The sequence below is a fragment of the Hippocampus guttulatus genome, chromosome 4 (assembly GCF_054856545.1).
Source record: "Hippocampus guttulatus isolate MCC_2025c chromosome 4, RoL_Hgut_1.0, whole genome shotgun sequence".
Lineage (NCBI taxonomy): Eukaryota > Metazoa > Chordata > Actinopteri > Syngnathiformes > Syngnathidae > Hippocampus > Hippocampus guttulatus.
In genome coordinates this window covers 9,128,601-9,155,574 of record NC_141264.1, presented here as the reverse complement: position 1 = coordinate 9,155,574, position 26,974 = coordinate 9,128,601, and the positions used below count along the sequence as shown (strand labels likewise).

General features: G+C 41.0%; 1 protein-coding gene across 3 annotated transcripts in view; it reads left to right on the top strand.

Annotated features, from left to right (window-relative positions):
- Positions 1-26,547, top strand: part of LOC147205858 (excitatory amino acid transporter 2-like) — a 38,600-nt gene extending 12,053 nt beyond the window's left edge. Inside the window, exons 1-11 of one of the 3 annotated variants that reach the window (XM_086108883.1) lie at positions 3,255-3,503; positions 9,138-9,277; positions 14,561-14,713; positions 15,277-15,527; positions 16,093-16,240; positions 16,356-16,482; positions 16,626-16,859; positions 16,950-17,144; positions 18,870-19,004; positions 20,693-20,936; positions 22,965-26,547. In XM_086108883.1, the coding sequence (XP_085965009.1) occupies positions 3,466-3,503; positions 9,138-9,277; positions 14,561-14,713; positions 15,277-15,527; positions 16,093-16,240; positions 16,356-16,482; positions 16,626-16,859; positions 16,950-17,144; positions 18,870-19,004; positions 20,693-20,936; positions 22,965-23,036 (1,737 nt within the window). In that variant the 5' untranslated portion in view covers positions 3,255-3,465 and the 3' untranslated portion in view covers positions 23,037-26,547. Of the gene's footprint in view, positions 1-3,254; positions 3,504-9,137; positions 9,278-14,560; positions 14,714-15,276; positions 15,528-16,092; positions 16,241-16,355; positions 16,483-16,625; positions 16,860-16,949; positions 17,145-18,869; positions 19,005-20,692; positions 20,937-22,964 lie in introns of those variants that run through there. The other 2 variants (XM_086108885.1, XM_086108884.1) reach the window with 2 other exon arrangements.
- The last annotated feature ends 427 nt before the right edge of the window (positions 26,548-26,974 follow it).

Sequence of the window (26,974 nt, the reverse complement as noted above, 5' to 3'; positions counted from 1 at the left end):
CTACCTCCGAAGTTGGCAGAGTTGCTTAAAAGTGACACAGGGGATGAAGATTTCATCGGATTTAGTGATTTGGAGTGACACTGATGGTTTGGTAAACTTGTTTGCATGATCATTATGCTACAGTTGTCTGAATAACTAAATATGTTACGTGAATATACCGGGCACATTCTCAGTTCATTGTTTATGCATTAATAATGTTAGCATATCATACTCCTATTCAGCCTGTTGTTTTATTTTTATTTGCCTTCAAAGATGACATGTCTGTTCTTGGTGTTGGATTTTATCACATAAATTTTCCCCCCAAAATGCGATTTATACTCCAGTGCGACTTATTTATGTTTTTTTGTTCTATATTATGCATTTTATGGCTGATGCGACTTATATACTCAGAAGCGACTTATAGTCCGGAAAATACGGTTTGCAAAGTATATTCTATATTGGTAATTGTTCTCCAAAAAAACCCTTATTATTATAGTTGAAGCTTATATATAATTCAGCAACACCTATCAATGTGTGTTTATAGCACTGTAAACTATATAAATAAATATATATAAAATATATATATATATATATATATATATATATATATATATATATATATATATACATACATATGTATATATGCAGAGGTCAGGGTTTTGATTCCTGCCTGCTTGGAGTTTGCATGTTCTCCCCTTGTCTGTGTGGGTTTTCTCCGGCACTCCAGTTTCCTCCCACATTCCAAAAACCCTCACAGTAGGATAATTAATTACTCTTGTCCCTAGGTGTGGATGTTATTGTGAATGGTTGTTTGTCTATGTGTACCCTATGTTTGGCCGGCAACCAGTTCAGGGTGTACCCTGCCTAGTGCTCAAAGTCGGCTGGGATAGGCTGCAGCATGCCCTCGTGAGGATGACGCGGTTCAAATAATGAATGGATGGATCGAATAAGAATTTTCTCAAATGAATATCGCGATGGTGATCTCCCTCAGGATTACTTCCATATTTTTACAGGCCCAATTGCTTCTTCTTATTGGTTCCAGCCATGCAATATGTACTAACTGAAAGGGCCCACACCTGCAGATGGAATTGACTGGACTTCATAACTATAACTACTTTGCCTCATGTGACTAAGTTTGAGTCAAAAGTGTAATTAAAAGACAGAATGACAAAGGCTCCCTTTCTCGAGATTTGTTGGAATTGATCTCCCACTTACATGCGCCGCACAACCCGGAGTGTTTGCTGAGGGCTTCATTTTTCTTTTCACAGCTCCTAGGCAGCCAGAATGCGTGAGCCCATTTCTTCCCACTACATAACAAAGTAGCTGTGAGGCCCAGTGGGGCCAGATATATCCGGAGCCTGGCCCAACTCCAGTTGTCTTTACCTCACATTATATTGTGATGCTCCAGTCATGAGAACGGGCATTGGGCCCCACAGACACTCGTGGGAAATGTGTATTCTCATTTAGATCTTCCTCGGTGTGCTTGCTTTTCAGAAGTACAACTGACAAGAAACTAAGACACCCACACAACTTAACTTTGATGCAAACTCGTTAGTTACGGTATTTAGTTATGTAATCAAATCTGCGCAGTCTATATTCTGAAGTAGATTTTGCAATTAAGCAGATATCACAGACACAATTGCTATCTTTTGATATTTTCACAATTATGTATTTGCCATTGAATTATGTTGTACGCCATCCTGGGTTTCGAGCACTGGCTGTGTCTGCTCATGTTTGTGTGCTGTGTGTATTTGTGTGGCTGGGAGTGTGCTCCTTCCCCTTCATCCCCTTCTCTCTAAGCTGCAAAGTGTTGCCAGGACAACCCCTTGTGGTCCTGGCTGCATCACAGCAGCCCTCAAAGCCAGTACTCAGGGAACCTCCGCGCACTTGGAAGGCAGCATAAAATCGGGATAATCGCCGTCGATTACGGCTCACAATGAGCCGCGGCTTCTGAAAGATTCATTCATCTTGGGGGAAAAAAAAAAAGAGGTTGTGGAGGAAGAGAAAGAGAAAGGGGTGTCTTGGTCCCGCCGCTGCTCTCCCACGGTGGGCACAGGCATGACATCAGTGGACTGAAAGAACCAGCGTGCCCTCCCCGCTTGCTATATTCTTATATTCCAATTTGAGCTCCGCCCCCCTCCCTCTGTTTTTTTCTCACCCCTGCCAGTTTGGATGCAGAGCTTGGCCGGGCAACTTGGGGGCACATCCACTGTTTGCTTGTGAAACAAAGCCCCTCAAAAGGAAGAGAGAGGAAACAGAGCGCTTCACATGGGACCAGCCAAGAGCAGGGATGGCCGCCTCCGCCTGCCCCTCTCAGGCGCCTCTTTTGGCTAAGAGGAGGTGGTGGGATCGCAGCAACCCCTTTCCTCCAGAGTGTCTCCCTGTAACCCCTTCCTCTCGGCACCCCCAACTCTCATTTAAAAATGCCACATTTCCCCGAGAGAGCCGTTTGAATAGGTATGACATGTCAAGAGATGAAGGATGGGCGACTTCTCATGACACAATCTTTGCCGACAAGGATGACATTCCACCGTCTTCTGTTGTGCAGCCGGCCATTTGTTGAAAAAGGAAATAGCTTTCCAACACATTTCCCTAATTAGAATAATGTGATACTGCTGAATGCTATGCGAGCCCCATGCTGCCAGGAGATGGGAGAAAAATCAGTTTGACTCCATCCTCACATGAATCACGGTGGTTATTTGTCCTCTGGGGCTCAATTGCAGCTTATTTTTTATTTTTTTTTGGTGGGTTTTACAGACATAAAATTGATGGTTTACCTTCAAGTGTAATAACCGTCCCTCTCACCTGCGAAGTGATATCTGCATTTTGGCTTTCCCGACCACAAAGACAATGTTGCATTTTGTTGCATAATCACTAAGAACTGTAAGCATGAACTCCCATCTGCTGCCCATCAGGACGGCAAACATTGCTGATGTCTACTTATAAAGCTCTGCATATTGAGCCATTAGTGGGCATCATTATTGCCATGTTCCAGAGGTGGATCAGTCTGGGAGTGGGGATTACAGTGTCCAGGGAATGGAGGGTCCCAGGGATTGTGCTCGTAAGCACTGATATAAATTGTCCCCCTTCGCATCTGATTTGTTAAATAATGTATTTATGTTATATATGTGTGTGTGTGTGAGGGGGTGGGGGGGAATGGCATGGGGTCTTGGTAGTGGAGTCAGGAGGTGGGGACTTAGCTTCGCGTGGGTGGGTGTCTGCAAACGTCAGGACAGGCCAATTCAGGTGGTCTCTTGCAGTGACTTGTTCTGTGGTCTGATCCGAGGGGAAAGGAATCGTGTTCTGTGGATGCTCAGGAGGAGCCGGTGGACAGCTGAGAGCTACCAGCACATCTCTGCTGGCCGCAGCCAACAGCCATACTTGGGACCCTATCTTCTGCTGCTCTACTTCTTTTCGTTGCATGGAGCAGGTGTGATTTTTACAGAGACTGATTGAATACCAAAGCTGGTGAAGTGACCCCGGTCAATGCATATAGCTGTTACCGCAACTCTACCTGAAATGAAGTAAGTCCATTTGGCACTCACACATTCAGAAAGGTCAGCAGTGGGTGGTGCCATTTTGAGCGTTAATGTCGTGGAGCCCTCAAACACGTGCGGCCGATTTATTCAGATCATCATTAATTCACTCTTGGCTTCATTGCCATGTACATTTAATCTCAGCCAAGATTAATTGATTTATCCATCTGAGACCTTCCCCTGTGTGTGTGTGTCTGTGCACACAGACACACGCACACCTGTGCATAATATGATAACTGATTTATGAGGTTCTGTGAATGCCTAATAAAAGCCACGACAGTTTTATTTATCACATCAGGTTAAATAATTATCTCAGGACTGTACTGCTATAGCCTATGTAAATTTAAAATGGTATCCCCATAATCAAATAGACACACCTACCACAATTTACATTTTATTTCGGTTTTCCAGACTTTTTCAGAATTTCCCTTTGCCAGCCTCTTTCAGAAATATATTGCCTAATATATAATGTACGGTATATGCATTGTCCAATAAGATTTGTAACAGTCCAAAATCTTTTATATGATGATGGTGATGATGATGATGATTATATTACTATTTTGAAGTGATTATGTACTCGCAAGCCATTTCATTTCAATACTAAATTCTGATTTAATTAGAAGGGGTAAAACAGGGGTCACAACTCATGGCCTGGGGCCCAGATCCGGCCTGCCACATAATTTTATTTGGCTCGCGACAGCAAATCAAGTGTGTAAGCTTCCATGAATCTTACCAAACTCTGTACCAAAATTTCAAATTGTTACGTTTAATGAATAACGACGTTGAGGTATTGCAAGCATTTTCATTTTACCAAGCCCCTTTTAACAGTAACTTGAACAATAGTTGAACAAGCTATAATTCCTGACTTCTGATTTCAAAACTAGTTATCGGTCAATCTGTGGTGTATAAGTAATAATATGAGGGAAACTGTAACTACCATGTGGTTCGCGACAAAGATCAATTTGACAACCCTGCCTTAGAACATGCCAGGATCCTTCAGAATGGTACAAAGGATTGAAATGTACAAAACTGTCAGATCCATCGTATGAATTATATTCATCTTGTAAGAATTATGTGATATTTTCCATTTTAACCCACACATTTAAGGGATAAGAAATTCCTTAAATACATCTTTAAAACACAACCAACTCAAATTGTTGCTTACTGATGAAAAATGTCTTCATTGTGCATAATTTTGCATAATTATGCAAGTTCATGCCATCATGTGTCTTCGTGAGAAGGGTTCTAATGAGTCTCATGACGGAATAATATCCGACCTCTATGACATTTAACATGTGCTTCCTCTCTCCTCACTGCTAAAAATAATGTGACCGGGAGGGAAGTGCGAAAGAGTTTAATTAACTCCTCATCACTCCTATGGACCAGGATTCTGCAGTACTGTTAATTTTTCAACATATTTTTTTGAACTTTTTTTTGTTTGTTTTTGTGCTTTGACTAATTCAGCTTTCTTCGCCTGATGTATGAGACACAAGCCGAGGTGGAGTATAATGGCAATGCTTCGCCGTCTGTTTGCATGTTCATTCTGTATTTCACACTTCACTTTGAAGTTAATAAGAGGAGATCGGAACACTCCATCTGTGTGCCTGCAAGCTGCCCAGGTGGTCTTCCCATAGTCACAGCAATGCGCAAAGCTTAAGATGTTGTTGTGAGCTTGTGTGTGTGTGTGTGTGTTTATGAAATAATTAGTAACTACAGTACCGTAGCCTCCACTATTCATGGAGAAGGACTATGCCCAACCGCGAATAAAGAATTTCGTGATTATCAGAATAAGTACTATCACGAATTGTGATCCCATAAACACTTGAAACATATTTATAATCAAATGCTTGCAAACACATCCAAACACCTTTTAACCCTGAAAAATACAGTGCAGCAAACAGCTTTCCCTGAAGCACAGCCTTGTATCATTGTAATGGCGCCCTGCATGGCTAACGTGTTTGCGACAGGTTCCCCACAACGCCTTTTGTTTTTCCTGATGCTATTGTTTGAATCTAAAATTCTGTACTTTTACTGCATAGTGTGTATGAAGGGCTTCAATGAGACGACAAAGTGTACTCCACAATACAAGCTTTTATGCGCAAATCAAAGCCACGTGGGCCTTTGGGTCAGTTCACCACCACTCTGGCAACATCGGTGCAAAACATCATGTTGCCGGTAAAGTCAGGTCTTCAATATAAAATCAGAACAGTATTGCCCACCACACTCAAAAATTAAATACAACAATGAAATGCATTTTTGTCTTTTCGACATTGGAAAGTCTCACTTCCAGCCAGTTACTAGTGGCAGTTTGGTGTACCCGTGTTAGCCTGTCCCATGCAGCTCCAGTACTTTTGAGGAATATGCCGCATGCTTTGAAAGCACTGACCCAAGCGGACGAAGTAGCCGTCGGATTACGTAACCAATGTGACGTACTTGCGGAAAGACAGGCTGGCTACTTGCTAAGCTAAAGATGTGTAAACATTCAGGAAACATTCTGCTCATCAAATTGTGAAGGGATCATGGTTTAATTGACCAAAGGGAGTTCAGTGTTTGGCTCGTTGGACGTTTACATCCCATCGCAGACCAATAAGACTACTGCACTACTTCCACCGCATGACATCATAGATAAGAAAGAAATCAGAGAATAGGCGAATTTGCACAGGCTGAACAGAAAATACACCATATTCATGTTTTCAAACAAACCTTCCAATGATAAATGTATTTCCATCTAATATAGAGTATTCCATTAACCTGCCAAGCTTGTTTTTGGAACGTGGGAGAAAACTGGAGTACCCGGAGAACACCAACACAGGCACTGGAAGAACATGCAAACTCAAACGGAATCAAACCCTGCACCTCTGCACTGTGACTGCAACGTGCTAAACAGTCGACCTGATAAAAAGTATTTAAAATATAAAATAAATAAAAAGATAGTTTTTGTTGAAATGCACTGTTTCAAATGATTAAGCGTAGCAGTGTTTGAACATATTGTATCGGTTGTAAAGAACTGCATGGAGTCATTTGATGAATTTACAGCTTTTGAAGGTTGTATTTGCTGAAATGAAAAGCTACTGGAATGAAAAATGTCCTAACAGGTAAAGTTACATTGGAATATAGATCCTCATATTTGAAAGCAGCTTTTCCAGTCTTGAGAGAGTTGGTTGGCACCTATCGGGTACCTGAAGGTGGGAAAATAAAAGTATGCGCAGTTTGCGACTGGCTACTTTCTTCCATGCAACAAAATTAAGGACACAACTTTGAGAAACAAAATCATCTTTGGATCTTTGACAATGCGCCATCCTATGTCACAAGAAATTCCTATTCACGATGGGTCGCTATAGGCATAAAAGGAGGGAAAACTTGTGTGTGGTCCTCATCCTACCCCGGTGATCAACCCTACTGAGAACCTTTGAAGTATCTTTAAACAAATGCTTGGTGAGGGTGTGAGGCAGTTCACATCCTAACAGGATCTCTGAGAGGAAAATAATTCAAGCAAAAGCCGTCCAAAAACTTACAAGTTCAATGGATGCAAGAATGTCGAAGCTGCTATCTAATAAGAGTTCCTATGTTACAATTGAACTTGATATGTTAGGATGTTTTTGATTGAAATAGCTTTTGATTGCTGCACCCTCCTAACCCTGTAAATTCAACAAATGACTATTTTCTGTTCTTTTACAACCTATACAATCTCTTGAACCACTGCTGTGCATCGTCATTTGGAACAGAGCATTTTAAGGAAATGTTTGTTTCAATATTCAAATGATATTACAGGTAAAACACTTGATGTCTGGAAAATTATGCAAGGCGTTGTTTGCATAGATAAAAAAAAAACAAAGAAAAACATCATTTGGAAAATAATTTGCAATATGGTCGATCTGGACGTCCACTGCACTTGGGCAACAACAGTAATACTGTAAAAATCGTTTTTATTGCGAAGAAGGTTGTCACAATGTGACAACACCCTACACGGACTTTCATCATCATTAAAATGAACAGTTGACAGGAACGCAATTTATGACTGCTTCATTTCTCAAATCGAGATATGACTTCTTTCACTGCACAGCCAGCCGCTGGGGGTGGGTACAAGGGCAACAAAATAATAATGTTCTTCGCTGAGACTTTTATTCCGGCCCTGAATTCCAGCGGTGAGGTCAAATGTCAGAGTCACATAATTTCCTCTCGACAATTTGTCCCTGCTGCCATTGCAATGGGATTCTTGCAGGTGAATGGAAAGACTTGGAGTCCTAGCTTGTAGACTGGCGTGCATTCGCTCTGCGTAAAACCTGGCAAGTCCTCAGAATGGTGCAAGTCTAGTCAACTGTGTTTGGGAATTTGGCAGCCATGCCTTACAGGGCATTGTGCGGGTCGAGGGTGTTTTCTATTCCCTCGGCACACCTTAGTGAGAGAAAGTAGACTCACTTGAGACCAGGGCAAACCAAGTGTTGTGTCACAGGTGATGTAACACAATTTGGTGGTTTTGATCCAACTGCAGGTAGACAGATTCTGCGCTCTACTGATATGTGTGATGGATGTTATCATAGTTCCTTCATAAACATGACATCAGCGTGTATCTTAACACCTCCAATGAGTTTGTTTTGCTTCCGCCATGTTTACGCCTTGTCCTGCAATTATTTTAAAGGGAATGAATGAAGGGAGCCGCTTTCACCCATGCGCACAGTTAGAATGCACTTTGCGGCAAACACGATAATAGGGCCCAAAGACATTTCCATCTCCGGTCAGACATAGAAGAACAGTATTTTCAATGCTAGATTCTAGTCGTTTTCTTTCTTTGAAAAAAAAAATAAGTAGCTGTCCACCTGCTCTCGTATCGCATTCACACAAGGAAAGTGCAGAAACATCTTTTGTGCTTTCTGCGGAAATGATTGCTCAATTAATGAATAAGCCTGTGTGACTAATTTCCCTCATTGTACAATTGTATTTGAGTTTTTAGCAGGATGATTGAAATTGTACGGTCATGGAAATTGAGTGGAAAAGAAAGAGTGCTTTGAGTCTCTTCCCCCATCACTAAATTCATGTGACATCCCAAATTGTTTCACTAACTCATGGATAATTGACTGAACACCGTAAATGCATGATGTCCATTAAATTTAAACAAAAAGGACACTGCATTAAAGTATTTTTTCCCCCTAACCAGATGTCCAGTGAATACAGTTTAAATGACAAAATCGTCAATGTCTTGGGACAATTGATGGCCACACTGCCGCGATGGATCACATTAATAAAGTGTCCCGTCGATTACAAAAAGCCACATTGGAGAGCATTAAGAAACTGCTTTTAATAAGGAGCTGCAAATTTATAGGCGGCAGCTTGTTGTCAACTTCCATCTGTTGACTGCCATAGCAACCGCGAAGGGTTATATGAGAATGACAGCTCGGCATCACACTCGGATGGTTTAACAGTTGCTATTTTCTCCTGAAATATATTGAGATTTTTAGAGCTATTCAAAATGAGCACACGATTGGATTTCTGCGACACTTCACGAAGTGAACAACAACACCTATCTGACATACCTGAAAATAATGAGTGCTGAAAACTGTCAGGTGAGATATTTTTGTTCCATGATGGTGCATTGCTGAACTAATTGTCTTCTCTGTTTCACAGTGCCAACAGTATGCCTAAACAAGTGGAGGTGAGGATGCACGAGAGTCACCTGGAGCCAATTGAGTCCCGGCCTCAGTCCAAATGTGCCAGACTCTGCTCCAGCATGTTCAAGAACCTTCTGCTCACACTCACTGTCCTCGGTCAGTATTGAGGACGTCTTTTTGTCCCTTTTTTGTTGAGCATTTTGTGATGTCTTCTGTTCCAAGACCCACATGAAATGGGAGCAGCCATCTGTACTGTTTAGATGTACTGTACCAGTGAGATGACAATCTGTCGTGACCTTTCTTCCATCCTTGTCACCTGTTGCAATTATAAGCGCTCGGCAGCATCCACCCAGTCACCCAAACAGTCTCCGGTGGTGCATAAAAACTATTGTGATTACAACAGGTTCACTGGAACTGGGATTTGTCTTGACACTAGGAAAGGGCACCGATGCAAGAATGTAGGGCCTGCAGCCACACATGGCATTTGCATTACAATGTTTGACGACTATGTTGCCTGTCTCACGCCACCTCTACATATCCAGTATGCAAAACATATTGTAGGTTGGAAATGTGTGGGTGCATAGCGTGCTTATTTGTGCACACATGTGCACATCCCATCCCACTTGGATGCAGATGTGGAATTCATAAGTCTTAATTTAATGTACAGTATGTTCGGTTCTGACTGAAGCAAATAATGTTTTAGCATTCCAAAAAGAGACTCAGAGAAAGTGTAATTACAAAAACATTTATGAAAGAAAATCGCACCAACAAAGTATAAACTGAAATCGCTGGTCACAAGGCACCAGGATAAACAATGCTTGAAACCAAAAGCGCTTGCAAAGACAAGGTTCAATTGAACACACAAATGAAATATCCAAAAGTTCAATTTCACAAAAACAAAGAGCAATACTAGATTAACAAACATATTGACAAACAAGTATCTATGAACAAAAACAAGAGTGACTATCACTGGCATTGAGAGGTCTACAAAGATCACACTTGAACCATAACAGCAAGCAAGGTCAGTAATCCAACAAGACTTGGCAGAAGTCAGTCCTTAAATACAAGGCTGGGCTTGATGGGGGAAACGGGGTACAGGTGTACCTGCTGGAGGGAAACACCCTTCACTCCAGCTGGACCTGGAACACAATCAAGACAGAACATGATACTGTAGAAAAAAGTCAAACAAGTTATCACTTTATCTATAAATATATATATATATATATATACACATCCATCCATCCATCCATTTACCGCTGCTTATCCGGGGGCAGCAGCTTTAGTAGGAAAACCCAGACTTCCCTCTCCCTCCGTGAGCCGTCACCTTACTGTGGTGGAGGGGTTTGTGTGTCACAATGATCCGAGGAGCTAAGTTGTCTGGGGCTTTAAGCCACTGGCAGGGTCACCCATGGCAAACAGGCAATATACTTTATATATACTGTATATATATATATAAACGTTAACTTTGGAGATTAATCCAAATTTTTAAAACCATGTTTAAAATTTTTTACTCGCTTTAAGATAAGATAAGATAAGATATCCTTTATTTGTCCCACACTGGGGAAATTTACAGCCTCCAGCAGCAAGAATGTAGGCAGAAAGAAGAAGAAAAAACAAACAAACACCGTTCAATTAAGTGCAATATAAATACATTTAAGGCTAAGTTCTGTTCACTTTGCGTCCAAACTTAGAGGGGGGGGGGGGTCACAAGTGTGAATACAGACTGTTACATGAAGTTCCTTGATGGCTCATTCAAGAAATCCTAAATAATTTGCACACTTTGCAAAGCCAAATTTAAATACCACACTAGTTGTACATCTCTATCCACACACACACACAGATGGGCATGTCAGTTAATTTTGACGGTCAGTCATTCATCATTCGCCAGCAGCTGGGCCACCCACCCATCATTATTACTTCATCATTATTTCAATTTGAGATTGATCACAAATTATCAAAACGTATCAATATAAGGCCGAATGATTCGACACAAAGTGATATCACCACTGTCGTGAAAAGTAAAAAACAAACAAAAATTAAAGGTAACTCCAAATCAACATGATAGAATGCTGTTTCATAAAATTTTACTTTAAAACCAACTCAGCTTTACTGATTCCAAAATGTAAAAAAAAATGAACAAGATAGTTATCCTAATATTTGAGCATAAACAAAGTAAAACACAACAAGCTAGTTCTCGTTTTATTGACTAACTTATGATCAGAAAAAGTTGATTCTTTTTTGCACTACCACATCAATGTAAACAAATCCTTAAGATAAAGTGCTACACATATCTGAACAATATTTTTAAAAAAAGTTTTGTGGAACAAAAAAATATTCACAAGTATTAAACTTGTGTATTTTCGCAGCAAATTAACCAGCTATGTTCACTACTGAAGCTAACAATAAACAATTTTGCCAAAGGCTTGCATTTTCAAAAATATAATTTGGTCGACATCAGGGGTCTCAAACTTAGGTCCTGGAGGGCCGCTGTCCTGCATGTTTTCCAAGTCTCCCTGTTGCAACACACCTGATTCAAATGAACAGGTTCAATATCAGGCTTCCGCAGAGCTTGCTGATGATCTGATCATTTGAATCAGGTGTGTTGCAAAAGGGAGACTTGGAAAACATGCAGGACAGCGGCCCTCCAGGACCTAAGTTTGAGACCCCTGGTCTGCATGGTCTGGCAGCAAGGCACTTCTCTGCGTGCTCCACAATCATAAACGAAGAGAGTTATCGTTTGAAAAAAAAAAAGTTTAATAACAGAAAAACCTGAAAAAAATAAAAAGGGCACTGGTACGTTTGAGCATAGAATTATCTTGTTTATTATACACAGCAGCACGGTGATTAACTGGTTACCACGTCTGCCACACTGTGCAGACATTATGGGTTTGATTCCGGGCCATGGCCTGCCTGTGCAGTTTGCATGTTTTCTCCATGCCTAAATGGTTTTTCTCCGGGTACTCCGGTTTCCTCCCACATTCCGAAAACATGCATGGTATAATTGGATGCTCTAAATTGTACCTAGGTGTGATTGGAAGCGGGAATGTATAGACACACACACCCACACACACACACACACACACACACACACACACACATATATACTGTATTAGCCCAAATATAAGACAGTGTTTTTTGCATTGAAATAAGACTGAAAAAGTGGGGGTCGTCTTATATTCGGGGTCTCGATATTATAACCATTCACGACGCTAGATGGCGCCCGATATCATTGAAGCAAATGCTGAACTTGACTCCCCGGGCCAAAGTGAACCCCTGCCACGAAGAATAAAAATAAAAATAGTGGTAGCACGAAGAGGAAAAATAAAAAATAGTGTCAAGAAGGAAAAAAGAAGAAAATAATAGAAGAGATAACAGAAAATGGAGAAACATAGTGACAATCTGGAGAAAAGTGGGTCGAAGATCAGCCAGGTTAACCGGCAGCTGAGGAGAAGTGTAATGTAATTTACATTTCAAAAACCAGAAACCATTCATTTACGAATGTGATTGCACTTTAGATTTTAATCAGGCAAAATAACATGCTCTTTCTCTCAAATATATTGTTATAATCATTGGTTTCAGATGTAGTGTAATTATTTTCTGTATAAAAATGAATTTGGTGTTCACAAAGTCTTTTTTCAAACTTGAGTCTTGAAAAAGAGGGGCTCGTCTTATAATCAGGGCCGTCTTATATTCGGGCCAATACGGTATATATATATATATATATATATATATATATATATATATATATATATATACACACACATATAGTGAGAGAGAGAGAGAGAGAGATTTCCATTTCACCTTTTTCTCTTTCATTGAATCACTCACTCGGGTGGCTCATAGTGAACACATGCTCTGTAAATTATATTTGTCCTCCAAAGTAATTTAAAGGGTTATTACATGACCAAACATACATTACCAAACAAAATTTAAGCTAATTAACTGTTTCTTAGTTAATTAGCTGAATTGCATTAGTGTTTATAACAATGTCCCACGTTGCATGAGGAATGCATTTTTAATACTGTAGCTTTTGTATTGCGACAACCCTACAGTTAGTATGTGCTAATAGGCGGTGTAGCTGTGAATGTGAAAGACTGAGGCCCAAACTATGTTTGGATGCGAAGGCCAGGGCAGCGAGTGCAAGTGGAAGAAGGCTGGGACAGGGCAGGTGGTTCTCGCAGACAGCAAAGTTCTGTGTTGTGGTTTTTGGTGTGGACAAAAAATATATATGTTTCTCTGAAAACAGAATTATAATTATAATGTTGTGAATTATGTTTTTTTTTCAAACTATAAACAGGCAAACTATATGACATGAGCTCAGTTCTTGTCTGTTTGTGTCTCAAAGTGTAAGTCAAGTTGATTCATTCCGATATTTTCAATTCCACTCAAGTCACGTGACTTGAGTCCCTCACCTCTGCTTGGCAGTACTTGCACGGAAGGAGTGAGATCCCAGTACCATTGATAATCTGTCACGAGGCGCGTAAGAGCCTGAAAAGGGAGTGAGGGTCAGGGTGGGGTGTTCCTTGCAAATGGGCCAAAGAGAAGCCACAGGAAATCGAGTGGCATCCAAAAACACTTGCACGTCAGGAGTCCACAGTATGCCGCTACACTGGAAGATGGATTGAGGAGCTAACAAAAGATGGGAGGCTTCTCTTTCCAGTGTGTTATAAAACTTCCACTTGGGCAGTGCGAATTTGGCAGGAGAGGTTGAAGAGTAGGAAGTGTGGCACTGGGCTGTGTGTGTTGGCGGGGGAGGGAGGGTGGGGGGGGGGGCTGACAGAGGGTAGCTTGTGTCTTGGTGAGATAGGAAGATCCAAAGGCCAAACCCCAGAGCTGCCAATGGGCACGTACAAATCCCACAAGCAGGTCATAAAGTAATGGCGTTGATAAAATAGGAAACAAACGCTGAGAAGGGAATGAAAAGATTTTTTTAAACGGCTGCTCCACAAGCAATGATATATTTCATCCCACAAACAATTGTCTTCAGTTTTATCTTCTCAACCAACCACTTTACTTAAGCACATAGAAAATCACGTGCTTTATATTGCTCTGCCACTTGACAACCCAGGCTATGGTTACCGGGGTAACAGTGTTGCGCATGTCCCTTTATGCTCGCCAGTCAGTCAACATCGTTCTCCCTTCAGTAGAACTGCCAGCAACGTCATTAGTTTAACTCTGGCCTGTCAGTGGATTTCTTTCACCGCCATTGTGCTACTCATCAGTCCTTGTCACATCCTGTGTGACTGCAGCTTGACAATGACTTGTACAAACGGTTCTTTATTGAGGAAATTATTGCTCATGTTTTACTCATAGTCTCAGATATCTTCAGTGAACGATAACTTCAATATGTTTTTTGTCTGGACAATATTTCGGTGACTCCTCTGTCATTTTGCCTGTGTAGACTTTACTGCGACATCCCTCCTTGTCTGTCTACTTCAGGTGTGATCTTAGGAGCAGTGGCAGGGATGTTGCTTCGTGTTGCCTCCCCAATTCACCCGGACATCATCATGGTCATTGCCTTTCCTGGAGATATCCTCATGAGAATGCTGAAGATGTTGATCCTGCCTCTTATCATCTCCAGTTTAATCACAGGTCAGCCAAATACAGTACACATTATAGTGCACTGTTGACATTTGATTACACATTGTACATTATCTACTTCAGAACCGTTTGCCTGTTTGATTTATCAGTGTAATTAGTTGCCCCACACTTCAGCACAGTAGTTCAGTAGATGTAGACTCACTGCACCAATTCGGACAACCTGACGAGGCCCAGTCGTGTTGTACTGCAAATTCGACTTTTACAAAAATAGTAATGCTCAGTTTTGACTTGTCAGATGATGTGCTATTTATAACCTTGTGGTTACAGTCGACCGATGCTCTACATTTTGTATGAGAGGTCTTTCAAATATTTTTTTCCACCTTGCATGCAGCTAAACACGGTAAACCTAAACGTGTGTTATAATCAAAGGTAAGATTATGTGATACTTTTCAAGTTAAGGATCAAATTAGAAAATACACATGCATGTGCCGTTGTGCCTATGCTGATGCTATTAGATGGAACAAAAATGAGGAAAATATCGCATCATTATGTGCATGAAAAGACATTTTAGGTATGAAACGTTGAGTGCACACTCTGTCTTTGCCTGGCTGCAGGACTGGCTGGTTTGGATGCCAAATCTAGTGGTCGTCTGGGTACCAGAGCAATGGTCTACTACATGTCCACCACGGTCATCGCTGCCATCTTGGGAGTCATCCTCGTGTTGGTTATCCACCCTGGAAACCCCAAACTCAAAGAGAATCTCGGAGAGGGAGAGAAGAATGATGATGTGTCCAGCTTGGATGCCTTCTTTGATCTGATCAGGAACCTGTTCCCAGAGAACCTGGTGCAGGCTTGTTTCCAGCAGGTAAGTGAGAAACAAAAACATCCATCCATCCAGTTTTTCCTCCAAATCGTGTCCAGGCTTATGGATGAACTGGAGCGTATCCCAGCTGACTTTGGGTGAGAGGCAGAGGAGAAACGCAATCATTAGTACTGATTTTGGCTTTGCTTACTATTCGTCCCTTCAGAGGGCCCTTGGGGGGGATTTCAAAGAGCTAAATTGGAACACCCATTTGGAAGTGACTGAGAAATAAATAAAGCATCCTCTGAAAACAGTCGTAGGAAAAAACATGATCAACAACATAGGTTACAAAATGGGAAGACGACAGAACTCTCTCTTACTCTCAGATGTACTATTCCTCAAATTTCACATTACAAATTGACTTTGAGGTTAAACCAATATGTGTTCAACATGAAATAGGTTTTGAACAAAAATCAAACCAGCATCATGTGCTAATGCAAAGGCACTGGGGAGAAAATGAGAGGGAGAAATGAGGGAGTGGGAATATGTATGTAGGCCGACTGTATGTACAGTTTTCATACTGTAATAATCACCCAGATTATCAATGAACATTGGATTTCCATTTTAGATCCAGACGGTGACTAAGAAGGTGGAGGTGGTTGTTGAGGAAGATGTCAATGCCACTGCTGTGGAGGGCCTGTTGGCAAATATTACCAAGGAACCTCAGTTTGCCATTAAAAAGTCCCTGCAGTTCAAGAGTGGAATGAATGTCTTGGGTCTGTATCACATTACAAAGCCTAACAGTAATAAAATGGTTTTGTCTGATTTCAATTCCCTCTCCTGTCCACTTTCATTGTCAAACTCTCACAGTTGTGTGACTTTTCCTCACAGGTCTGATTGGTTTCTTTATTGCATTTGGCATCTGCATGGGCAAGATGGGAGAGCGGGCCAGATTGATGATTGAATTTTTCAACATTCTCAACGAGATTGTGATGAAACTTGTCATCATGATCATGTGGTTAGTATTGGGGGGGGGGGGGGGCAACAACTACTACATTTAAACGACTATTGGGCTGATCTTCCATTGTCTTGAAATGTGTTATAAATATAAACTCAGGTTGTACTATGTCTGCAGATATAAGCCTTTTTTACTTTTGCCAGGTATTCTCCCTTTGGTATTGCCTGCCTGATCTGCGGTAAGATCATTTCCATAAAGGACTTGGAAGTGGTGGGCAGGCAACTGGGAATGTATATGGTCACTGTGATTGTTGGCCTCATCATTCACGGAGCCATCTTCCTGCCGAGTATCTATTTTGTAATCGTCAGGAAAAACCCCTTCAAATTCTTCTTGGGGATCTTCCAGGCCTGGATCACCGCCCTGGGCACTGCATCAAGGTCAGGATTGAAGATCATAGATGTCTGTATCCTAACATGTTTTTTAATAGGCAAACTAGGAACCTCAACGTACAATGTTTTTATTCCAAGCGCCGGGACACTGCCTGTTACTTTCCGCTGTCTGGAGGAGAATTTGGGAATCGACAAAAGAGTCACTCGTTTCGTGCTCCCAGTTGGTGCCACCATCAACATGGATGGAACTGCTCTGTATGAGGCCGTGGCTGCTATCTTCATTGCCCAGATGAACGGTGTCCACCTGGACCCCGGTCAAATTGTGACCGTTAGGTCAGAAACCATACATAGTGATAAACTGTGCCTAACATTTCTATTCAATAAATCTGTTGAAAAAAAACCAAACAGTCCATCCATCCATCCATTCTCCGAGCTGCTCATCCTCACAACAGTCTAAAATAGGTAAATCAATACAATCTTGTCCTATAGGGACTAGAGATGAATACTTTCTCATTGTGAATTATGATTATCATTGCAAAACTGCTGTAAGACATGTGGGGGAAAAAAACATCACAGAAACACACACCAAAATTTCAATCAAATATGCTGCATTTTAGGTGCACAGTTCCTCTCTTTAAGTCTTTAGTGGGTGTGTCCCCAACACATACCAATGTCATAATCCTGGACAATGATCTTGATGGTTTATGAGAGGAGTTAAGGAAGCCAAACTAGAAAGGTCTTATCAAAATAGAGGAAATTTGGCACAATGCATCACATCCTAACATTGGTCCCAGAAGGATTGTCTCACAGCCTCTGGAAACTGACCACTAATAACTTGCAGATTTCCATCTGGATGAATTCTACACAGTCAAAAATGTTTTATTGGTGGTTCCTGCTTGAGGCTGTTGACAAAATTATGTCTGCTACTAGCCCTGAAGTCAAGGAATCTCAGACTCACTCGTTTTCTCACCGATGCAAGAATGAGTGGACAGAGACTCTTGTTGGGGAGCTACATTTTTTTCCCACACAAACTGTTACAGATCAGCCAGCAATGGTTTTGACCAAGCATTTTGACATGGAGGGGTCAACATCACCCACTCATCCAGGAGGGAATTTCAAATTCGTCAAAAGTCTAAAGTTGCACCAAACATGTTGCTCGATTGCTGCTGATTGTTATTTTGCAAAAGAACCACTAGACTGGTGCAAGAAAAGGTCGGTTTAAATCAAATTAGCTCAAATTGCTGAGGTATACAAATTGCTGTACAACTATGAGGCTGCAATTACTCGGTTTTATAAAAAGGCAAACTGTAGTTGCCTTCTGGTAAGGGAAGACAGAATATTTTTGGAAGGTGGACGCAAAATCAGATACAAACAGTTTGCGCAGTAAATTATATTTTAAAAAATAAATACAAATCCGAAACATAGCGGATCAGAGCAAAATTCTGAGAGCAGAAGTTCAAGCAATAAAAGAGGCAATGCTGAACGAGAGGACCAAGCGAGACCAAGGCCGAAACACAAATACGGGTAACTAATGTATTTGCAACATGAAGGACGGTAAGCAAACTACAAAGCAAGGGAAGGTGTCGGTCAACACGCGGGGTTGAGTTAGCAGATTAGGACTATTGACCAAGACAAGTGGTACAACACACACATACACACACACACACACACAGAAAAGCTTTGTATACCAAAAAAAAAAATAAAATAAAAGGAATTGAAAAAGACAATTTTAACGACAGAAATAGAACAAATACACAGTACGAAAACTACTGGTGTCTCCAAATATAATTTTTTCAAAGTAATTGGCATTGGCTCGATTGTGAGAGTCAATACTGAGTGACCTTCAGCTTGAGAATTCATTATCACATCACTCGACCCACTTGTAATTGAAGCCCTTCATCTTTCATTTGTGCACTTCTGAACATGAATCACCCACGTGAAAGCCTTTTAGTTGCTGCTATTCATAGTAGCACCATTTGGAGTCCTTTTCTGTATAAGGCTTTTCAATATAAGGCTTGTGTAAGAATGATTATTGACTTTGTATTTGTCTTCATCCAGTCTCACAGCCACTCTGGCCAGTGTTGGAGCTGCCAGTATTCCCAGTGCTGGACTGGTGACCATGCTCTTGATTCTGACTGCTGTGGGGCTGCCAACCCAGGACATCAGTCTGCTAGTTGCTGTAGACTGGCTTCTGTGAGTCTCTGTTTCATTGTGTAGTAATGGCTTTCGTTGAAACCGTTAAGTTTGCTTACTGGCAAAGAAACGAGCAGTCCAAAATATATGTATGTTCTAGATCTATTATATCCATCCATCCATCCATCCATCCATCCATCCATTTTGTAACGCTTACCCGGAACACCTCACCAGGGAGGCATCCTAATCAGATGCCCAAGCCACCTCATCTGGCTCCTCTCGATGTGGAGGAGAATCGGCTCGACTTTGAGCCCCTCCCGGATGGCCGAGCTTCTTACTTTATCTCTCAGGGAGAGCCCGGACACCCTGCAGAGAAAACTCATTTCGGCCGCTTGTATCCGGGATCTCGTTCTTTCGATCACGACCCATAGCTTGTGATCATAGGTGAGGATTGGAACGTAGATCGACCGGTAAATAGAGAGCTTCGCCTTTGGGCTCAGCTCCTTCTTCACCACGACAGACCGATACAAAGTCCGCATCGCAGCAGATGCTGCACCGATCCGCCTGTCGATCTATTGAAGAAAAAGATAACATTTCAGCCAAAAATGTATTTAAAAAAAATAAAAATAAAATAAAAATAAGGTTATAAACTCTCATACATTTTTTTTTACTGAGTGCAATAAATATTTGGTGAGTGTTTAGCATACTAATTATATTCCTTATTGGGAACGACTGAGATGATATGTTTCTTTTAGCTTAGTTCACTAGGTTTGCACATGACCCAGAAATGGTTTTGGTCAAATTCCAATTCGAGAAAATCCCTAGATTCTTCAAGTTTCTTGGCTACCACTTGGAAACTCAAGTCTTTGACACCCCATAAGTTTTTGATTGGGTTGAAGTCTGGGGATAGACTAGGCCACGCCACGAAATGAATATTCTGCAACCAGTCCATTGCAGCCCTGTTAAGATGTTTTTGAGTCACTGTCATGCTGGAAGACCCATCTACAAGCCATCTATAGTGTTCTGAGAAAAAGTTAGTTTTATCCATCCTTAAATGTGCTGAAGTTAGTCTGTACCCTATGCAGAAAAACAGAACCGAAACAATATTTCCACTTCTAGGGTTGGTTGTCTGTGGTTGTGGTGTTTTGGGGTCATTTTTCAATCTAAAAACACGGTGGGTCAAGTTGATGCCAAATAGCTCAACTTCCGTTTCATCTGAACACACCACATTCTGCCAAGCCTGCTCTGAGCAATTTAGAGTTGTTTCTTGGCAAAGACAATGCAGGCCTGTACATGTGCCTTCTTGAACAGGGGGACTTTGCAAGCACTGTGTGATTTCACTCCGTCACGGTCCAGCATTTTACCACTTGTGTTGTCTGTGTCTGAGGTCTCGATTGCCGTCAGTAAAAAGACAAAAAAAAAGATTTTACTCAACACCATTCACAACATTTTGTAACTTGATTGCTTGCTTAAAAATGACAGTCACCCTCACTCAGCTGCAGGAGAGACTGCCAATAAGGACAGGAAGACAGACAGACAGACACATAATTTAAAGCAATATTTGACATGTTTCTTAATGCAAACTGTACCCTTGAATCTCATAATTAAATAAATGATCTATATGAGCTAAAGAGAATGAAATCCAATGCAATCTGGTGCGGCGCTGCCCACTATCCAGTCTTGAACTGCAGAGCAGCCACAGCAACTCAAAATCCTGCTTTGTCTTATAATGCAAATTGTCTCCTCAGGGACCGGTTCAGGACCTCCGTGAATGTGGTTGGGGACTCCTACGGTGCAGGCATCGTGTACCACATGTCCAAGGCGGAGCTTGAAGAGCTGGATGCGCACACGGCTAAATCAGACGACATTGAAATGACAAAGACCCAGTCGTATTACGACGAGATGAAGAACCACCACGAAAACAATTCCAACCAGTGCGTCTTAACGCCTACCACAAATGCTAACAATTCTGTCGTAGTAGATGAGTGCAAGGTACAATTAATGCTTACTGATCTAGAGACTTGTATATAACCATCTCGCTGATTGCACGGTCACTCTACGTTGTTGCTTGGCTCTTTCAATTCGCTGCACCTTTGTTTCATTAACTTTAACACACTCACTTGATAACTCAAGTGATGCATGAGGACAATGCATGTTCTTCTGTACTTCTTTGGGAACAGCGGCTTTTGTCTCGTCAATGTGTAGAAAACAACTCATTCAAAATGACTTCTAAGAAATCAAATTGTCACAGCACATTTGATAAGCATCCTGTGCATTTTCTGATGCCTATAATCTTCTAAAAGTTGAAGATTGGCTCAAAAAGGCCGTCACTGAACAGTGTTGGACCAGCGGATCTCACTTCGATCAAAAGTTTCCGCTGCATCCATTTTTAAAGCCCAACTTAATGTGAAATTGTTCCCCTGATTTGTCTCAGTTGCTGAAGACACTTTTTCTTTTCCTGTGTGCAGTGTCCCACGTGGACCCTTCCATTCATCTAATTATATCTCATTTTAATTATTAACAGATTTCCAATGGCTGCAATGGCATTTGAAATCCAAAGATGGGAAATGTTGCCGATAATTGGCAGCTCATATATTCCCGAGACACACCTACCACCCAGTCATTGAGTCATTTCCGCACAGGGATGAGTATATTAGACAAAAGCAGGTTTGGCCTAATTGCGAAAGTTGGTGTGGTGTAAAAACAGTGCAGATTCAGGCCTCTATTTGAATGTGTTGAAGGTTTCACAACAATACAGGAACATATGTATCACATGCATGAACACCAACATGTATGTATCCTATTCATTTATTCGAGGATGGAAGGTGTTGCCTGGTAACACTGGCACCAGCAATCTGTACAAAGTGATAATCTACATCCCTTCCAAACAGACCTAAGGCTTGCTATTTCCACTTGCTTCTCTGCCTGGGTTAGTTATTTTGTTGTCTCTTCATGGCATGACTCACCTGCTGAAAGTGGACATGATGTAGCGGGTTTGCAAAATATCCGATGTGCATTCAATCTGTAGTGTTCGTGTCACTTTCGTGCCACAGTTTTGCATGCAATTTTTTTCATGTACTGTATATTTAGTTTTGGTTATTTTAAATGTTTGGTCTGTCCCCAGGTGCCTCCATTCATAAGACCACTATATGCATGTTCATCAGCGGCCCTCTGGGACCTCCAGTTCCATTCATAGCATTTAAATATATTGTTGCTGCTATTTTGTCAAAATACTGCAATGAACAGTACACATGATCATGGAGCCCAAAATGAAAAAGAATGTGTGAACCACCATTCTAGCTTCGCAATCATATTTACTGGAAATCAGTGGATTTAGCTGAATATTGATTGTACAGTATATATGTCGTCATGATATTCCAGTTTAAGCGGAACATCTAAGATTGAACACAGTCCTCTCAGTCTTTCGCCATCATAAAGCCTTCATTCGAATGAATTGAATTTAACATCCTTATTCGAAATAAAATACGTCGATAATTGTGAATATCAAAACACCTTATTGATGAATGAGGCACAATGTGCCTCGGGAATCTCAGTTTTGCACATTGTCAACTGTAAAATTGTTCAACACTAAAAAATAACATCGTTAAGAATAGGTGCTGATTTTTGATCCAACTTTATATAATTGGAATGCGAGTCTGCTCGTATATTCTCCTATTTATAACACCCCTTTTTGAGACAGTACTTCTTTGGATCAAGTGTCATAGAAAGCCAACGATAAAGATAAGTACACAGGCAGATTTAACCCTTTCATAATATAGCGAGATCGCACGAGAGTAATGTCACACCACATCAATTAAAATTTTAATTTGTAGAATTTCTGGACATTTCAACTTTAGATGTTCCCTAGTGGCACATTTCCAAAAGCTGAATTAATTCGAACTGCCTCTGGGCACTGCAAATTCTGTGGCGCTAAGTTCCCAAATGTAAATACGTGGATGTAAGAGTGTTGCATCCTTTTCTCAGACGTGTTGTTTAGATTTGCGTGCTAACTGCTTGCAGGTAACCTCTGCCACAAACGACTCTGCTGCGGAGTGCACGCTTGTTGAGGAGGAACCATGGAAACATGAATAATGGCAGTGAAGAGATCTCCTGCTCCTGGGCTCCACAAGCTTTCCTTTCTGGTGATGGAAAAAAAAAATGAGTGAATGAAAAAAAAAATTGTCGTATGAACAGAACTACTAATGTTTTTGATGTAGTCTAGTTTTCTTTATTAGTAGTCCCTTTAAGATGTTGTTTTTTTTAAATTCTCTCTCTGACTGATAACTACTACTAATTCACTTAACGGTGAAACAACGGGACGCGCTTCCTGTTAGAGCACAGTTACGTCCTTAATAGCAGACTCTTGCACAATACATTTCAATGTCGAAGGAGGGAAGGAAGAGAAAAACGTGAGAAACACACTATTGCTAGCAATACATTCCACTTCCACTTCAAGCATCTCAGAGGGAGATTGATTATTGTAACGAGAGTGGGAGTCGTCACTTCCTCGCTTTACTTCCGTTTTCGTGCCATAATAAGCACGTGTGCCAAGATCATGTTTATTCTTAGTCTCAGAATGCACCCGGCTACATTTATCAATTATTTGCCAGAATTGATGAAAGGGTTGGGGGCAGGTTCTACTGAGCCTTATAGCACAATATTCATGACAGAACAGTAAAGCACAAATCGTACCATGAAGACAAATTCAAAACACTATGTGTTTCCTTTTTTATTCACTTTAATTTAGGAAAGGGGAATTTGTGTGCGTGTGCGTGTGCGTGTGTGTGTGTGTGCGCGTGTGTGTGTGTCTGTGTGAGTGTGTTCGAGCATTCAGAAGAAAGGTGAAGTGAGTTTCTGGGACCGAACAGGCAGGAGGAAATATTCTAAAAAGGTGTTCAAACTGCCACAGTCATATCAGAGACCAGAATTTATGTCTGGTTAAATTGACACAATCTCTAATTCCAATGAAATTCCACCTTTAAAAGACAGCATTATCACTGCCCGAAATAATTGAGTGACACCAATGACATTAAAGTGAAATTTGGATTGGAACGCCAATGATGAATTGGCTTATCTAAAATCCACGATGGCACAACCACTAAATGATGTAAAGCACAAAGCACATGGCACAAAATAAAGCTATCGAGCCATCGACTTGACGTGCCGGTAGGCGGCGCGTTCAAAATTATGCAAATACTGCAAAAGAAAACTGGAGATTCTCAGGCCTTGACGTTTACTGCTGTAAAATTAGAAAGAAGACATTTGCAGGAATCCTGCTAACTTCCTCACCTGAGCTCTTCCTATCAGGAAACGATGGCTAAATCGCACAACGCATCCCGATGTTAACTCTGACAATCTGCAGAGGCTTCCCGCCTGAATGTTACATTCCGGCGGTTGACGGATTCTCTACCTGCGCTTAGGATCACATTAGTTTGGATGAAACACAGACAGAGATGAGAGAAAGTGCAGCTAATGGACGTCAGATGGGATTGTTGACATGCACAAAAACAGAGACAGACCAGAGATATTTATACTCATCCTTGAGGAGCCTCCGAAGATTCTTGTTTTGCCAGCTGTACAAAGGCAAACGATTCCGTATTTTTAGCCGCCAGAGCCCAAGACTGTTTCTGCAAACCCTTGATGCTGCAGTGTGTGCCCATATGCATGATTTCACTACACAGAAAAGTGGACATACAGTATATTCCCTCACTTTTCACCCAAATCAGGTAATATTAATTTCGATCCCTCAAACAAGCATCGGCGCGATTGTGTGTCTTATTCCGTATGAGTGAGAATTCTGTTTCTGTTTCTTGTCATTCCTTCCTGTCTGGTTTCTCTCCATTTGTGCTTAACGACAACCCGGCATCGAAGATGTCTACGTCACACTAAGGCACACGACTAAATGTTGACGGAACAATAGAAAAGCTAACAGAATACCTATTGCACCACTCAGTATAGTTGAGTTCGCTCACAAGCCATCGTAGTTGGCTTCCATACCCGACAATGCACATTTGTGGCACACATTAGCATATGAACACGCTTATACAAACCACCGAGGTGACAAAACACTGAAGAGCACAGCGCTGACACCCTAACGGGCCCTTCCAGTTCGACCTTATGGTTTTGTTTCCTCCAGGAACAAAGTTTCTCCGTTTAGGAGGCCATGAGCACGATCATGATGAGAGTTGGACCACATTTATGTTCAAACTATTTTAGAAGCATGAATAAAATGAGATGATGATTTTTTTTTTTCGCACCACTATCTTAAAAGCATGATATATGAAGTGCCTCCTTGCACTTTTGTGTATATATTGTAGTCTACAGTGTTTTGTTGTCGGTGTTTGTTTTCATCCTTTCTCCCTGTTGGGGAATGATGAAATGGTTTGTAGGAATATAGTTTTATCGGTGTTACATTTGAAATGTAATCCTAGAGAAAAAATATCATGTATGTCTTGAGTAGAACTAGAGTAGCCAAAATGAACTGTATACGCAGGAAATTGTGTATTAAATTGCTCGTTTCATTTTTTTTTATTCGCTAATAATTAGGTGCTTTACTTATTTGTCACTCAAAAATATACAGTATAAATATCTTTTTTGTATCTAATGTAAGCCTTTTTGAATGTTTGTGCCATGACAATATAAGCAGTGTTCATTCATTGTCATTGTACAGAAATAGATATGTCAATGTTCTGACCCGTGGCAATGCAGAATATCCTGAAGCACCATTTGCATGAGGAGAACAAATAAAAATAAAAAACACAAGAGGGTGTGAACAAGAGTAAGCCAGAGAAGGAAGCGTTTGTTAAAAGGGGCCAACATGACTTTATTTGGTGGAAACTGTGAGAAAAGTTGCAGAAAAGAAGGTGAAATGTCCGTAGGTAGGCTCGAGTGAAGCGTCGAATGGCGCCTAGTAGTTGATAAGTGAACGATTTCAGCACTTTCACGTCACAAAATTGAGCAACATTCCTCAGGTGAATCATTGTCTGTTTACTGGGGCGAGGACTGGCCTTTTTCTCATACACAGTATCGGCATGACGTTTGGTCCGGTGCTCTGTTCGTAGCATATCACGAATTTCGAGATTGCTTTCAGGTTCTTGAAGTGCCACACATGCAACCTCTCGTGAGACCGTCATGCCATCGCCAACAAATCCATTAGTGAACCTGCCTCTACCCGCATGCCTTTTTTCACTTTCTACGCAATGCGCAATATGCACAAAACCCTCCTGGAACCTGCTGAAAGTTCATAAGGAAACTGTACTCCTGTGACGGGCCCTTAATTCCATCGCCGCTATTTTCTACTGTTCTTTTGCGGAAGAAACATCTAAAAAAAATCATAACTTCACCGACAGGAAGTTGCCTTCCTAATGTTACTTTTCTAGGCCTTCCCTTCTTTGTAAAGCTTTTGCTTTTATTTTGATGTAAAGGCAGAAAGTACATGTGAGGGCGATATTGAGAAAAAAGAACAAAAAAAGTACATGAATGAATTCTTTCCTTGATCTTATGCTATCCATTATAAAAAAAAATCTGTTTCTACATATCTAAATGTGCTGTACCTTTGGTGTACATATACAAATATAACTAATAAATGTTGATTCATAACTAATATTGACTGTTGTTTGTTATTTTTAATGATTTTTTTATTGTTCATATATCCAAGAATATATTAGTAATAAATATATCCTGTGATTTAAGTGACTTTTTCCCCTACATTTGCACTGTGCATTACATTCAAGTACATGATAGAGAGATAAATACATTGCTAAAATGCATTAGACTAAGCACTTGGACAGGATGTACCAATCTTGGGTTTACCTTGCGACCCGAATGAGGACAAGCCCCGTTGAAAACGGATGAATGTCTTTGCGCAACAAGTTGCCCTGCATCTTGACGCAGTACGGAACTATTTTAGATCTCTTCCGGTGACAATATGAATCTTGGTTTCAATCTTGATTTCCTGTGCAAGCATGTTGAGGGATCACGTCCCTGTTGCCATGGAAACCCGGCTTCCTCCTTTTTTAGAGTAGAATCGG